At 37.4% G+C, this 16718-nt stretch overlaps 1 protein-coding gene across 1 annotated transcript in view; it reads left to right on the top strand.

Moving 5' to 3' along the window:
- rdgA (retinal degeneration A) overlaps positions 1-16718 on the top strand; it is a 248329-nt gene that overhangs the window by 215958 nt on the left and 15653 nt on the right. Inside the window, exons 11-13 of the mRNA XM_074111318.1 lie at positions 3712-3928; positions 10358-10550; positions 11333-11339. Coding sequence (XP_073967419.1) covers positions 3712-3928; positions 10358-10550; positions 11333-11339 — 417 coding nt within the window. The remainder of the gene's footprint in view (positions 1-3711; positions 3929-10357; positions 10551-11332; positions 11340-16718) is intronic.

Raw genomic sequence — 16718 nt, 5'->3', positions numbered from 1 at the left:
CTGCAATTGTTTGAAAAATGTCGCGGACAGATTAGTGTCGGTAAAAAAGTTGATTGGACATATATGTCATAATACTAAGCAATAGGAGGAACGGCGAGCTAAAAGCGCAAGACGTCTATATATGGGTTTCATCCATAAATTACCTCCCCATTCATGGTAGGGGGAATCTTGACGATTTGTGATACACGAACAAAATAATTAGATCATTAACTTTTTAATCGCCGTACGTACATACCTCCATATTTTAAAGATAGGTATGAGCAACATGCTTACTTATACAATTAGGTACCTAGATGTTCTTTTGATTTAAATTTAAAAAACTACCGAAGATAAAATTGTACATGTTTTATTTTCTAAGTACAACCGTACATAGTCAATTTTCGTCAGAAAAGCGACTCAACCATGCAAATACACTTAAAATATATCTATAAGAACAATGACACAAATCGTTAAAACGTATGTTACAATCGTTCGTGACTGTTGTGTTGACTTTCACAAGTTAACAATGTAAGCAACCGTTATGATTATCCCCCGTAGCTTTTTGCCGTATAACATTAACGAGCACATAAACAAGGGATATTACATTCAACATCAAAATTTTATTAATCAACAAAACGACAAACAAAACTCCAAACGAGGGAACAATGACAGATCCCCTCAAACTGTTTCAGAATTATGTTCTGTGCGTGTAATTTTGATTATCAATGTATGTTATGTACCTATGTATGTATGTCTACTTACACTTTTGAGTCAATACCGGGGAGCATGCGAGGTAAATGGATTGTTTAAAAGCGTATAATTATTTCTGACAACTTCTAAAACAATTTAGCTTGTGAAGGGTTCAAACGAGCCTTTCCGTGTGCCTATATTCGAACCGTGACTTCACAACGTATAATTATACTGATTGAAGATAAAATCCCACTCCTATCGTATTTATAGGCTGATAAATACGTAGGTATTGCATTATAAACGGTGCCTTCTGCCGTGCCCAGTTTTAGAGTAGGACGGACCTATCCTTTTCCGTAGGCGTCGTAAAAGGCGATTAAGGGACTTGATGTGAGAGTTTGCAGCAGCGCTGTCTAGTGCCAATAAGGAACCTCCAGCACTGCGGTGTGGAAGGCAAGGTTTAAGGCCGATGCACACCAGATGCGTGGCGAGTGTACTGGCATCTTTCTATACAGTGTCACGTTACGCACACGCAACCGGTGTGCATCAGCCCTAAACCACACTATCTTCCGTAGAAAGCCATCATGAAGGCTCGAAATAAAAAATCCTCATCCGACGATCGCGACCGCTCTGTCAAGAGGCAGCGAGCGACTTACAAGAAAGAAATAAGGATTTACTGTCATTTGGTGGAAATGGAAAATGGACAACTCAAAGTTATACGTCAAAGCAGAAAAATTACAATTTGAAATACCTACACCAACAAGGAAAATTGACCATCCTGACTATCGTCGAAAATGCAACGTTGTCCTATGGTGAAATTGTCAAATTTGATGTATGCCGAAAAAAAAACAACCACTTGTATTTACGTACACTCAAAAATATGACTATTTTCCATTTGCACCAAATGACAGTAAATCGAAATAAGTACATATTGAAGTGAATATAACCGACACAAAATTCGTTTTGCAAGTACAAAATGTAATTGGTAGTACAATTTAACACGAACAAAACAGAGTTTGCTCAAATGACAACTTTAAACTTTATTAACTTCAATTAATTTCCTTCAGCCAACTTATTTAATCCATCAATTCAATAGCTATTCCAAGTTTAAGTTTAGTTGTTCCCTGTGCAGCATGAAGCAAGAGAACAATCAAGAATCTGTAATCACAAATCTTTAGCCGGACGGCTGGGACGAAGCTCCCGATTCCAGAGCTAATCTAAGTTTGCCAACAATATCTAATGCACTTGCTGAATAATCTCCATAGGTTCAATGACTTTTCTTTGTAAACCATATAAGTAGGTTCATTATCAAGAGTTGAAACAACACCCCTCATTTCACTTAAGGTTATAAATTAGTTAATAGTAGTAGGGTTAGTAAAGTTAGAGGACGTCAATTTAGTTTTTCCTTCTTATCTTTTTTTTTAATTTTCTGATACACCTGAATTTTAAGCGTAATACACATGAGACTTTATAAACACGAAAATTTTTCGTTTTTTTTTTACTGGTATCACTTCCCCCTCCTGCCTTTCAAGCATAACAAGATTGATAGACGCCCTTAAAACTGGATTTAACAATTATTTAAAATATTTTTCACCTCAGCAGCTCAAACAAGCAGGTTTTGCTATTAAAAATCAGTGAGCAAAGTCGTATTTTGCTCACTCCGTGAGACAAAGTAGCTTTTAAATATATTTTTAAAAATTCTAGCCAGTGCTATGGGTCTACTCACTGAATACGGTATTTGACAACTCCTGATTTTGCCATATCTTGATATTATTATGAACATATGGATAAACAGATAGTGTTTAGCGAAGAGAAAATTTAAATCGGTTGAAAATTGGATTTATAGTGATTTTTTGAAAAATCTATATACCTGTCTCTTTCTCAAACGCTTTTCTCTATGCAGCAAGTATGGCGGTACTGGCTGACGTCACATGCCAGTATGTTTTCTCTGTCTAATCTTGAATTTCAAACCTTTATAACTTTGTTATTTGTAAAGGTAGCTTAAAAATTGTTTTTCTATTCGATAACAGGCATTGTGTAGTTTTAATTTATAAAACATATACAAAATAGTCAAATACCGCATTCCAAATATTTGAACTTCACTTTGATCTGTCACTTCAACACGATAAAAGTGAGAGATAAGATCAAATCTGTTGATTACAATCTTAACAAGTACTTTTAAGTATTTGACAAGTATGCAATCTCGTTGCACGAAAACCGCTGCTCTTGTTTTTTTAATAAAAGCGTTCCGTATACTGCCTACCCCTTAGAGTTGGAATAAATATTTGTCAAATTGAATGAATTTACAACAGATCTATTTATGTTTATTTAAAGTCATATTTAATAAGATTTATAATAATCTGCTGAGGTGAAAATTGCATGTGTCACACGAGACCAAAGTTTTTTTGCATCTGGTGTGTTTGAATCCCTCGCTGCTCTCAGGATTCTAACCTAGAATCACTCGCTACGCTCGTGATTCAATTATAGAATCCTTCGCTTGCTCGGGATTCAAATTCAACACTCATAGCAAAAAACAACTTTGCTCTCTTGTTGCACAAAAGCACAAATATCCAGTCCCTTTTAGTTCGCTGTGAAAATCTCGACGGTTGAAAGTTGTAAACCTATTGTTTTAACATGCCCTGAAGCATAGTACATTATTTGTTTTTATCAAATATTGAATTTCGGATGTCTTCATCGTTCTTTGTCTCTTTGATATTTAATCTATCTCTAACGGTCCGTCAAATATTTACTCATATTTAATTACCAGACGCAGCAAATATCTACGAAACGGTGCGTGTAAAGTAACAAGATCAAAAATATAACTAATGTGAAATATCATAATATCATCAGTTTTAGTTTCTGTATTTTATTTACATTCATTTTTGCATTAGTTCAGTCAGTTTAATAATATGTAATTGTCAAAAAAAAAACTTTCGGAAATAAAACACAACGTGGCAAATATTAATTATAATAAACGATAAGTTTTGTAACTTTAATTTTATATTAGTCAAAGTAGACCTTAAAAAATAATTGCGTTCTCTTCAGGGTTACGAAGACGAGCCTATATCAAAGATCCTGGCGAATATAGGCGAGAGCGACACGGTGCTTCTGGACCGATGGGAGCTGACCGTGGAACCCAACCAAGCCGCAGCCGGCGAAGACACGAGGAACGCCAAACCAGAACTACCCCTGAACGTGGTCAATAACTACTTCTCCTTCGGTGTTGACGCCCACATAGCCCTCGAGTTCCACGAGGCAAGAGGTAGGTAATTTCCGTTTCTGTTTTTGACTGTTAGATGGAAATCGATAGCAACTTAAAGTTTCCTAACAACTAATTAGACTGAGTGGATTTACGGTTATTATTATCAGCCGATAACTTTGGATATAATCGTAACATTAAGCGGTCTACGAAAATAATGGTTTAATAATAATTTTAGTTAGGTAGTTAATAATGTTAGTTAATATTTCCAGTGCTGCTGAATTACAATCTACTAACCTTTACCCGTGGTTTTGCTCGCATAAACCATTGAGTTTGGCAGCTGATTTGAAATTTCGGGATTTTACTAAATTCTCACGGGACTATCCAAAAGTTATAATATCGTGGTCGTAGTACGAAGAGCACGCATACACAAATTCATATTATCTATCGATTTATTGTTTTTAAGTGGTGCTTAGTTTGATATTCTCAAGCAGAAACTTGTGGTCAAACCGCGGCTCGCACCTCTGAGTTTTTCGAAATTCATGTGCGGAATAACATTTGAAATTTACCACGAGCAGCAGTTACGTGGTCAGGTTCGGATTAAACCTGACGACTTTGTAGTATTGTAAAAAATACAAGGTATAGAAAACTTGCTGTTTAAAACATGGATTGAATGTTCATAATATGATATACCATGCATGCAAACATAAAAAAATTAGGACATTGATAAGACTATTTTTTTCTACATTTCCCGTTGTTCCAAAATACACCATCATTTTCGTAGCCACACTTATTAAGTATATTTTAAACAAAAAAAAGAGGTCAAACCTCCTGTAAATCCTTTTTTAACTATAAGCAACTTTGAAAATAAGACTGCGTCAATATAACGTATAATGTTTATCGCAAGTCATAATTATTTATCTATAATTAATGTAATAAAGGTTCAGTTAGATTTGCGTCAAAGATCGAGCGTCATTTTCGTTACGGTTGCGACTTGGTAAGTATTGGGTAAATAAATATAATGTTTTACTGGTGCTGTGTCATTTGCAGTTAAGTTATTCAATATTGATTTCATTTGCTTCAAATCTATAGGATATTTACTGCAGAGCCGCGAAAGTAAGAGCTTTTCAATTTCGTGGTCATCATTTTCGTGGTCCTATGGGCCACGAAACTGATTAAAGACCACGAAAAAGATGATTTTCCCTACAAGTAGAAAAATACAGAACACTTTTATAGAATTTTCTGCTTTTTACAGTGTAATCGTTTATGCCGTTATTGATTTAATTGATTTAAACGAAGAATGGTTGACCGTCAACAACATTTGCTCCAGGTGTGGTTATAGGAATTATGACCAGTGCGACGCCAATTTTGTTAACTGGCGAGAGGTTCAAGAATTATTTTGCCCTGAATGTACGTGTGAAATGTATATATCTAAATATTAAAAGAAAACTTCGTCATTTAGAGGAGCATTTGTTGTGTTGTTCGTTGTAACATAATTTCGTTCTGGTTTACCGTAGACCTGCACGGGGGGAAGGTATTGAAAACTGTTTTGGTTTGTGAGTTGAAGTTATTAATCTTACTTTAATTAAGTAATTTCTAGATAGTATTTAAAAGGTTACAAAAATGACAATTTGAAGTCGTCATTTTCGTGGTCAAGTTTTAATTTTTTTTTATATAGATATCGATTGTCTATTTCTGTTGATACCTGATTAATTAAATAATGCTTATTCGTTTTCTCATTATGATCGGATTTTCATTCAAATAGTACAATTATAAGATTTTAAAATAAACAAAATGTTCTTTTTCGTGGTCTCGATGCTCATTTTCGTTACCGTTAAAATTGGATTTTTGCTTTTTTTAACCAAAATAAACTTTATCGATCTCTTATAATATAAAGCATCTTATCGGTACATATCCTTATGTTCAAAATAAAACAGACCACATCAAAATGTGTGTTTTTATTTCTGTAACATTTATCTTACACCTCAAATAATTACCCAAATTCTCACGGGACTATCCAAAAGTTATAATATCGTGGTCGTAGTACGAAGAGCACGCATACACAAATTCATATTATCTATCTTGATTTAGCGATCGCGATGTTGAATTGCCGTGGTGGCCTAGTGGTTTGACCTATCGCCTCTCAAGCAGAGGGTCGTGGGGTCAAACCGCGGCTCGCACCTCTGAGTTTTTCGAAATTCATGTGCGGAATAACATTTGAAATTTACCACGAGCAGCTTTGCGGTGAAGGAAAACATCGTGAGGAAACCTGCACGAACCTGCGAAGCGATTCAATGGTGCGTGCGAAGTTCCCAATCCGCACTGGGCCCGCGTGGGAACTATGGCCCAAGCCCTCTTGTTCTGAGAGGAGGCTTGTGCCCAGCAGTGGGACTTATATAGGCTGGGATGATGAGACATCGGGGGAATATTGTGTTAAAATGCCAATGTTTTAAGCAGGGTTTCCACCAACAATGTGCGGGGATGTGTTGCAAGGAATGTGCTTTCATTAACACTCTTCATTTACCCATCCACGCACAGCACATCTCTGGTGGAAACAGCGGAGCGGAGCGAGGATGGGTAAATGAAGCATTTCTATTGGTTAATGAAAATACATCCTCGCACATCATTGGCGTATGCGCTGCTTTACTCTATCCAGCTTTATATATTAGTTCTTTCAAATCCGTCAAGATGTTTTTGAGTGAAGGAGTAACAAACGCGCGCACAACACACACTTTCACATTTTGAATGTTAGGGAAATAATTACAGAGGCTAAAGTAAGTACTTAGAGTATTTTTTTATTGAAATGGCAATTAAAACAACAAAATTCGAATATGTGTTATTTTTTTTGAAACAATTAAAATAAAAACCGGCAAAGACCGTGTCGGATACGTTTAGCATAGGGCTCCGTAGCAATTACAAATAATAATGCAATCTTTGAAATTTTGCTGAAACAAATTCGGCAACAGTGAGTTCTAATTGAGGGAGGGGTAGGGTCAGGTTAAGTGCGGTCCAAGGGGTTAATGGCTTTCTTTGATATTTTAGAAATTTACTGACATATTAGCATAAGCGCCATGATCTACCCGTAACCATGTCTAAGTCAGGGATTAGAGACATTATATATTTTCGGGTTTAGCATAGGTAGATAGGTACTTGAACTAAGTGTACGCCGAAATATTTATTTATTTATTTATTTATTTATTTATTGTACACACACTTACATCTATCATTACAGGCTTGACCTAATGCGACAGAGAAGTTCCAACACAAATATAAAAAATATTGCTTCAATATATAAGTAATTAATTATTCTTGTAACATATAACATATAGTGCTACCTTTGTGAATTCACTCAAAACACAGAGAAACAAATCTGTTTCTTCGGCTATTTTGTTCAGCGTATGTATGGCCCGAGTTAGCGGGGCCCTGTTGAGCAAGTTGGTCCGGCCGCGCGGCTCGGCCAGCAGTCGCGGCCGCCGCCGCCGCCACACGTACCGCTCCGGCACATACAGCCCCAGTCTCCCCAGTATGTCCGCATTTTTAATGACACCTCTTAGAATTTTCCATATATACGTTACAAGTGCCAAGTCCCTCCTTACTCCCAGCTCGTTGTACCCCACCATGCCCAACACGAATAATGTTGGATACATTAGAGGATAGAAAGGATACACCCCATAATACCGAAGATACAAGTATCTTAAATACTTGTTCTGAACCCTCTCCACCATCCTTTTGTATTTTTGTTCATGCGGTGCCCATATTATTGCGTTGCACTCCAAGTGACTCCTAACCAACGCATTATACAAAGTTATAATAGTTTTAATGTTAGTAAATTTTCTAACTGTTCTGAGGATGAACCCTAAATTTCTATATGCCTTTTTGCAGCAACTCATGATGTGGTCCCGAAAGGAAAGGTCGCTAACTAGACGAACCCCTAGATCTCTGACTTCCCTCACCTTAGTCATTGGACTACCATCCACTTCATAGTCGTATCGTAATTGCGTACGTGCCCTAGAAAAAGTAATCGTTACGCACTTTGTAACGTTAAATTGCAAACGGTTGCTATCACTCCAGGCGACTACTCTATTTATATCCTTTTGCAACTTTTCACAGTCATCACTATTATTTATAGCGAGTGACAACTTGAGGTCATCAGCAAACATCAGACACTTCGAGTCGACAACCACCGACGGCAGGTCATTGACCATTAATATAAACTGCGACATTGCCTATCTAGATCTCTCTGAGCAGCTACTTGACAAGCTTGAGCGACTTCAGAATGTGTGCATACGCTTCATTTTCGGTCTCCGAAAATACGATCACGTGTCTACTTTTCGTGCTCAGCTGAAGTGGCTGCCAATTCGTCATCGCCGTAATATTCACATCCTGTCGTTGCTCTTTAATGTCCTTTTTAAACCTCAGTCCCCTTCCTATCTTTCAGAAAGGTTCAGTTACTTGGCTGCTGGGTCTGGAAATCGGTTGCGGTCGAGTAATAATCTTTCTCTCGCTTTTCCAGTTTCCAAATCCAAATCTTACTCTAAATCCTTCTCCGTGCACGCTGTGAGTCTGTGGAATCGGTTGCCAGGTGATATCAGGCAGGCACAGTCGGTTGCCACCCTGCGGAATCGCTTAAGGGCGCACTGGCTTGACAGTTCATCGTAAATTCTTAAAGGAGGCAGTGTTGTATGTTCTGTTTTGTGTATATGCGGTGTATATGTATATATGTATTTAGCATGTAGTTTATTTGTCTTGATATGTATTAGTTTATTGACTTCATTATTATGTATTAGTTTGTGTACTTATATATATATGTATGTGTATTTGAAATGTTTTTTTTTTTTTTGAGTTAATTTAAATTTCGGTTCTTTTACCTTTTCATTGTACTTGTAGTGTCTACTCTTGTGTCTGATATCCTGTCAATCGTTCAAAGGTTAACTGGAAGAGATCCCTTTAAGGGATAAGTTCGCCTTTGTACATCTTATTATCCTGTGTTATGTTATTTTCATGTGTGTTATGTACAATAAAGAGTTTTACAATACAATACAATACAATACAACTGTAGGGGCCCTAGGTTGCTACCTGACTCACGCCCGACCATGTAAAATATGGTTGAGATGTGTAACCTGCGTATTCCACATACTGCCGCCTGTCCTTCATGTAGCTGGCAAAGAACTCCAGCAAATGCGGAGTGAAACCGACCGCCGCTAACTTTCTGAGCAAGATATCGTTGTCGACCAAGTCGAAAGCTTTTTTATAGTCAAAGTAAGCGGCGTCAACCTGCACCCCACTGTCCACCGCCGGCAACACGTCCGCCATGTAGTTCAGCAAGTTGCTGGCGGTGCTGCGGCCCGGCCTGAAGCCGTGCTGCTCGTCGCTCAGCTGCTCACTCACCTGCGGCAGTATCCGAGCGTGTATCGCTGATTCAAACACCTTGATATTGAATGAAACCACCCTTATCTTTACACCGCACGACCGCACTAACCTAAGCTGACCCTTAATTTTAACATTTTGAAGTTTGAGTTATTTTATTAAATTATTCCTATTGTAACGGATAACTAACCCCCTCATAAACCTCATATGAAAGCACAATTTTTACCCAGGCCCCTGGTCCCCGGCAGCCCCGCTAGTCCCGACTACGGTAGCGGTCGTGGTAACGGCGGGGCAAGGGGTGCTAAGAATCCCCGGCAGACACCCGGCTACCTCAACAAAAGAAAGCCGCAGGTTTACGGTGGATGCAGGCCACTGCCAACCGAAGCAACTGGAGGTCTGTGGGGGAGGCCTATGTCCAACAGTGGACGTCCTACGGCTGAGATGATGATGATGAAAACCTTTTTTTCCATTCATAACGCGTGTTTTTTTTTAGATAAAAATTAAATTATTGAAAAAATACTTATTTTTTTGAGTCTCGGTCTCGGCCGAGAATATGTTTTGTTCTCAATGTCGGTCTCGGCCAAGATTAAAAAAAAAACATTCTCAGTCGGAAGTGTACACATAGCAGTGCTTGGCTCTTAGAAAGATGTTGAGAATAATGACTTTTTTTTATTCGACTGGATGGCAAACGAGCAAGTGGGTCTTGGTAAGAGATCACCGCCGCCCATAGACACCTGCAACACCATGACTGCCCGAATATTCACCCCAGTGCTAAAGTAGGTTAGGTACCTATCCTCTAACGTCGCCATACTTTTTATGCAGTGTAGCACCAGAGTTGCGATTTGTTACTCCATCGTTTAAAAATTACTAGAACCAGGTTGCATGTGTGCTTTTAATCCACACACGCTTTTACACATAGGACACTTTTTATCCTCAGAATAGCATTGTTTCCGCAGGATATTCGCAGTCGAGGGCAACAACTAATTTCACATAACGAGGCGTTCTCATTTGATTGATGAGCGACTGTGGCCCAGTAGTTGTTTACCTACTATTCAGTTAGTTCTAGAACGTATTATTTGATTAATCTTTTTAAACGCTCCCTTTGACCGTTCTTTTGTCCTCTAGAGGCGCATCCAGAGAAGTTCAACTCGCGTATCCGCAACAAATTGTTCTACGGGACAGCTGGCGGCAAGGACCTGATGCAACGCAAGTGGAAGGGGCTGGCGGACTTTGTCACGATGGAGTGCGATGGAAAAGACCTCACGCCTGTGCTCAGGGAGCATAAAGTTCACGCCATCGTTTTTTTAAACATTCCAAGGTACATTTTCTATTTGTTATCTCTTTTTCTCTAAAACATAAACACACAAAACTTCCGGATGCATAATTACGTGATGAATACCTAGTCGTAAATAAAACATTGCAGCGTGAGTTGTGTTATGTTCACTCACTAATGCATGTCCCTCCTCCTTCTATGAATGTAGTTGTATATAGATAAGCGACGCTGTATAACACGAATGTGTGTGCGTAATACGAATTCGTCCATCTGCAGTCGCGGCCGCTATCGGTACTGTCAGGCACGCACACTTTGAGCTTTACTCAATAGTACGGATACCTACTTACACTGATAATTTATTATGGAGGGTCGAGCCTTTGATCACTAGTGATCTAGCTCTTTATTTCTCCTTTATAAGGTTACTAGAGTTTACCCGCGGCTTCGCACGCGTAAACAATTCGATCTGGTACAATTGAAATTACAGGATTATATAAAATTCTTCATTGAGGTTGTGTTAAGAACAACTGTCCAAAATTTCAAGACTCTCTAAACCCAGCGGTTGAAAATTCAAGATTTTATCCCTATCCCGTGGGAATATCAGGATGTAAAGTAGCCTATGTGTTATTCCAGATGTCCAGCTATCTACATACCAAATTTAATCAAAATCCGTCCTGCCATTTTAGCGTGAAGGAGTAACAAAAAAGCCAGTTCTTAAGTCGTTTTGGCAACGCTTTCCAGAAACCGTATTGTTCAAAAGTTACACTGTCCAGTATATTTAAAACTAGTGGATTTGTAAAAGTATCATCAAATTACTCTATTGTTCTCAGCTATCAGGTACAGTCAAGTGCAAAGATATCGACACGGCAAAGTTCCATAAATATGTATACACCACTTTATGCACTTAACATTAAGGTCGTGTATACATATTTTTGTAAGTTTGACTGTGTCGATATCTTTGCACTTGACTGTACCATAGTGACTAAAATGTTATAAAAAAAGAACCTGCCCTCTACACTACACTGCACTACACTACCCATTTAATAAAATAGGCGTAACATATATACCTACCGAAACAATTTAGATCTCAGGTACAATTCCATGGTGCACAACTTTGTGCGAAGTTTTTCGGAACGTTTATTACAGTGCTTAGAGACAAATGCGAGAAATAATTGTCGCCGCTTTGCGAGACTATTCGTTCGTTTCATTGTTCATTGTTACAGGGATTAAGTTTGAAGTACTTATTAAGTTTAATACGCTTAGCTAAGAGTTTAAATTGCCGTTTAATAACCCGCTTATCCAATGCAGATAGCTAAGTACAACTATGTTTCTTTTGTCGAGGTAGTAGAACAGGCAAAAGGCAAAGTGCAGAATTCTTGCCCTCGCGCTGACGCTTATATTATTTAATACGAGAGTGAGAGAGACGGTACGATACGAACTTTGATTTTCGAATTTTGAAGTAGCCCCCCAGATAAACTGGATTTATTCCCGAATTTCGACGAGTCCCCTGAACCGAGCGATTTATTCTTTCGATTGCATTTTAAAGCGGCTGGCTAATTCGATTTGAAACGTGACATAGTCTAGCTGTACTCTGTTACACAAAATTGACTTCTAGATCCTATTCATAAAATACACAACACAATTGCCTTTTCCATTCAAGTGCCGCCAATAATCGACTCAAGAGTTTTAGATGGCTTCATATCCCTGAACCTGATACGACTAATAGGTATTTAAATTCGACGGGTATTATGTTACAGTTTTTTCTTAAGCAGGTTGTCAAGGTTTATTACCGTTTAAAAGTTTGGTTTTATAAAGTTGTTAAAACATTTCTTAGCGGCAGGAATGGAAGCAGCCTCAGAAGCTCCTACAGAACTGAGATTAAATGTTTAAAATCTTTGACTGGGGTCCATATTGACTCGCATAAAATCGATCCTCCTATTTTTTTCCTGCTAATGATTTGTAGTCAGAATCATCACTCTTCTTACTTCATAAATTTGTCATAAATTTGTACTACTACTAACTGAGGTCATTGGTCACTTATCAGAATATCGTAATTCATAACGTTGTCACTAAGATATGTTTGTACTCATAATGTTGGTTTTCATATTTCTTTCATTCATAATCATCAAATTCAATAAACTTGTTAATCATAACATTTAAACATCGATACAGTTTTTTTACGTTTATTCAACGTTAATGCGATGTTGGAACTGGAGTAAAAGTTTTTATATATTATTATCAATTAAAGGAGAAATAAACGAATATTAGGCCCAGATGATGATATTTGAGGTTATATTCTTAAATTGTGATTATCCTTTTCTGGTGGCAGTTTGGTTCTGTAGTGGTCGCATCTAACCTTAACCTACTTTTGGTAGCAAGGTTTTGACTTTTAATAACCTAACTTACTTTCTGACATCTACGTACTTATACGATTAAATTCATATAAAAATCTCTGTTCTTTTTTTCATCTTGTGGACCTCATGACTTGCAGTGCTTCAATCTTCATCGATAATTTTTTAACATTTTTCAAAGCTCTATGACATGAAGTACATACTGAGTAAAAGATTTTGAATATTTCTTTGATTTCTGGTTCATCAAAAGCCAGCTTATTGAAGTACTGAAATACTGCATTATGGTAAGTGTGATCAAGTATTTTACATATTAATAAAATCTCTTGTATGATCATTTCCTTCTATAATCGGTGTTATAATCGTACCAAAGGTTTTTTATGCGATAATATGAGTGTGCCATATCAGTAGCTCCTAGCTTTTATTGAGTGTGCCGGAATAAACATCATAACTAAAGATCGTAGTTCCTGTCTTCATTCAGCTCCATCGTAAAGCCGGTGAAGCTCTATCCACATCTTATTGAAGTTTCGCATGTATCACTTTTTTCAAGGTTGTCCACTCTGTCTATGTCTTGTGCGTAGACTTAACAAGGTTCAACTGTCAAAGTAGCGTTTTGAAATTTTTCTTGTCGGATTCATATTTAGCTACTCGTCGGCTTTGCCGACTTGCACGTTAATTTTAGCCGTAATATTTTTTCATTCGCTTCATAGCGTGAGTGGAGTACCTTTCAATAAAGTCTTATTTGTACCTACCATGTCTGCCAGTTAGCAGGACGTCGAGCCGACCGATCTCGAATGTTATCACGCCTTGCATGATCGAGAGCTCTATTTTTCCTTACTACTTGTGAATGAATTTGGAATTTTATTTAACGCTCTGATACCATATTAAAATAATACGTTATTTTTCAGTATGAGTTTATGTTAGAAGAGTGACGTACACATGGATGATTAAGCAATCAATGCAGAAGAAGAATAAAAATACAAAGTAAACCTTCTTCTTAAGTGTATCCACGATAAATTCTGCTAACTTGCACGGGCGGCAGAGTCACTCCATGACGCCGGTTTCTCTCAAACGCCGCACGAAAGCCACAAACACAAACCAAGATCCAGTATCGTTTTCAATCCTAGTGTCGAACGATTTTCTGCCTAACCCGAAACTCCTATTTAACGCCGAAAGTCGCCAAAACCGAAACCGAATTTTCGGCCAGACACACAGTAAGAAAGAAACACTAACGGTCGCGCGTAGTCATAGCTAACCTGTTAGAAGTCAAAATGGGATAGAATTTCACCGCTTGTAAGCAGATTGTCTACGAGCACAGATTCTATAATGTATGATTTTGATACAACAAATGCTAATACTCAATTAATAAAGGAAACATGGCAGCGCCTCCGGCAGATGGTATTTGCAACAAACTGTTCTGATTGTTAGTGATTAACGGACATTTATCAATTAATTCGTAAGTTAATACTATTAATTATGATACAATGCGTATTGCGAACATCGACTTTTGTAAAAGATCAGCGTCTTGAATGTTTCTGACCATTTATTTAACTGCGAGTAGTTTAATTACGTTTTATAAATACGGCGATCGATTAGAGCAACGCATTCGTCGATATTCCTAGCTCTAAACCAGGCACTATACATATTTTTTTATAATTTTTAATTTATATAAAACTAATAATCAATCGAAATAATACAATAAAATTAAAAATATAGAACTATACTAGCGTTTACCCGCGGCTTCGCACGCTAAACTATTCGATCTGGTAGTTTGTAATTGAAATTCCGGGATTTTACAAAATTCCCCTGGGAATTCCCAAAATGTATATCGCGGTCTTCATTGAGGTTGTGTTAAGAACAACTGTCCAAAATTGCAAGGCTCTAAACCAAGCGGTTGAAATTTCAAGATTTTATCCCTATCCCGTGGGAACATCGGGATAAAAAGTAGGTCGCCTATGTGTTATTCCAGACTTCCAGCTACCTACATACTACCAAATTTCATGACTCTAAGCCCAGCGGTTGTGATTTCAAGATTGTATCCCTATCCCGTGGGAATATCGGGATAAAAAGTATCCTATATTTGAATCCAACTTATAAACTAACTTTTTGCCAAATTTTATCCAAATCCGTCCAGCTGTTTCAGCGTGAAGGAGTACCTAACAAACATACTCACTCACTCACTCACAAACTTTCGCATTTATAATATTACTAGAGGTTACCGGCTTCACACGCGTAAACTATTCGATCTGGTAGTTACAATTGAATTTCCGGGATTTTACAAAATTCCCCTGGGAATTTCTGAAATTTATATCATGGTCTTCATTAAGGTTGTGTTAAGAACAACTGTCCAAAATTTTCAAAACTCTGAACGGCAGCGGTTGAAAATGTTGAAATTGCAAGATTTTATCCCTATCCCCTGGGGATATCGGGATAAAAAGTAGCCTATGTGATATTTCAGAGGTCCAGCTACCTAAATACCAAATTTCATGACTAAGCCCAGCGGTTATTTCGAGATTTTATCCCCATCCCGTAGGAATATCGGGATAAAAAATATCCTATGTTTTAAACCAGATTATAAAGTAACTTTCTGCCAAATTTCTATTTCTTGTAGTCCAGCCGTTTCAGCGTGAAGAAGTAACAAACGTACTCAATCACTCACAGACTCACTCACTCACTCACAAACTTGCACATTTATAATATTAGTAGGATATATAGGATAATAATGCATGAAAAATAAAAGGTACATAGAAAGTGAACAATTGTTTCCACTGTTGCTATTTAATTTCTTCTCAATCGAAGTGAAAAGCAGAGTGTAAAGCTCGAGCATTAAACTCATTTTCGTCTCGACGTTACACCCTCGCCGTACCGACTCGAGTGGCTTTATGATCGCCTCGGGTAAAATGGCTCGTTTTATGCTCTTGTTGTACAATCTACTATTTTCTGATGTAACTATAAATATATTTTTTTAATTTTTAAATTATGATTCGAATAGTGTGTCCAGCCCATTGTATTTTTTTATGGTTATGCCACCAGTAATAGTTTGATGTATGCATGCTGAGTAAAAGTCACAACTTTATTAAACTTTTATATCATATTCATGAATCATGATGTTTTAAAGTTTTTAATCTTATTTTAATGAGAATTAAGGTGTAGATAAAGCTACAAAGTCCCTTTTATAATTATTTTATAAAGACCCGCAAACTTTCTCTTTGTCTCGGAATTCTGGGATGCACTATAAATAACTTCGGAGAAAATGATAAAATGCACAAAAATTTGAGGATTTCTGTGATCTCAAAAATGGGTAAAAGAGAATAAAACAAATTTTAAGAACAAGTTAGGTATATGTATAAGATAATAGCTTTAGCCCGCGGCTTCACCCGCGTGGAATTCGGTTATCGCGCGCTGTTCCCTCGGGCACTGTGCATTTTTCGGGATAAAAAATAAATTATCTCTATGCCAAAAATCACGTCGATCCATCGTTCCGTTTCGACGTGAAATACGGACAAACATACAAACACAAACATTCGCATTTAATATTAGTATGGATTTTTCAATATAGTAGAACATGTTTTTGATCTATCTCGTAGAGTTCAGCCGCCAGCGTTTGCAACGTAAGCGCAAGAAATGTTTAAAAAATATTTACGACATCACATTAGAAACCTTTGAAATTATCAGTGTTTCTCTACTATATTATGCATGTGTTATACATATAAACCTTTCTCTTGAACCACTCTATCTATTAAGAAAAACCGCATAAAAATCCGTTGCGTAGTTTTAAAGATCTAAGCATACATAGGGACAGACAGACAGACAGCGTAAAGCAATTTTACTTTATACTATTTAGTGATGATGATGAAGTGATAGTGAA

Source organism: Choristoneura fumiferana, chromosome 2, assembly GCF_025370935.1.
Source record: "Choristoneura fumiferana chromosome 2, NRCan_CFum_1, whole genome shotgun sequence".
NCBI classification, from domain to species: domain Eukaryota; kingdom Metazoa; phylum Arthropoda; class Insecta; order Lepidoptera; family Tortricidae; genus Choristoneura; species Choristoneura fumiferana.
The sequence above is the reverse complement of the archived record's forward strand: the minus strand, read 5'-3'. Positions and strand labels throughout refer to the sequence as shown.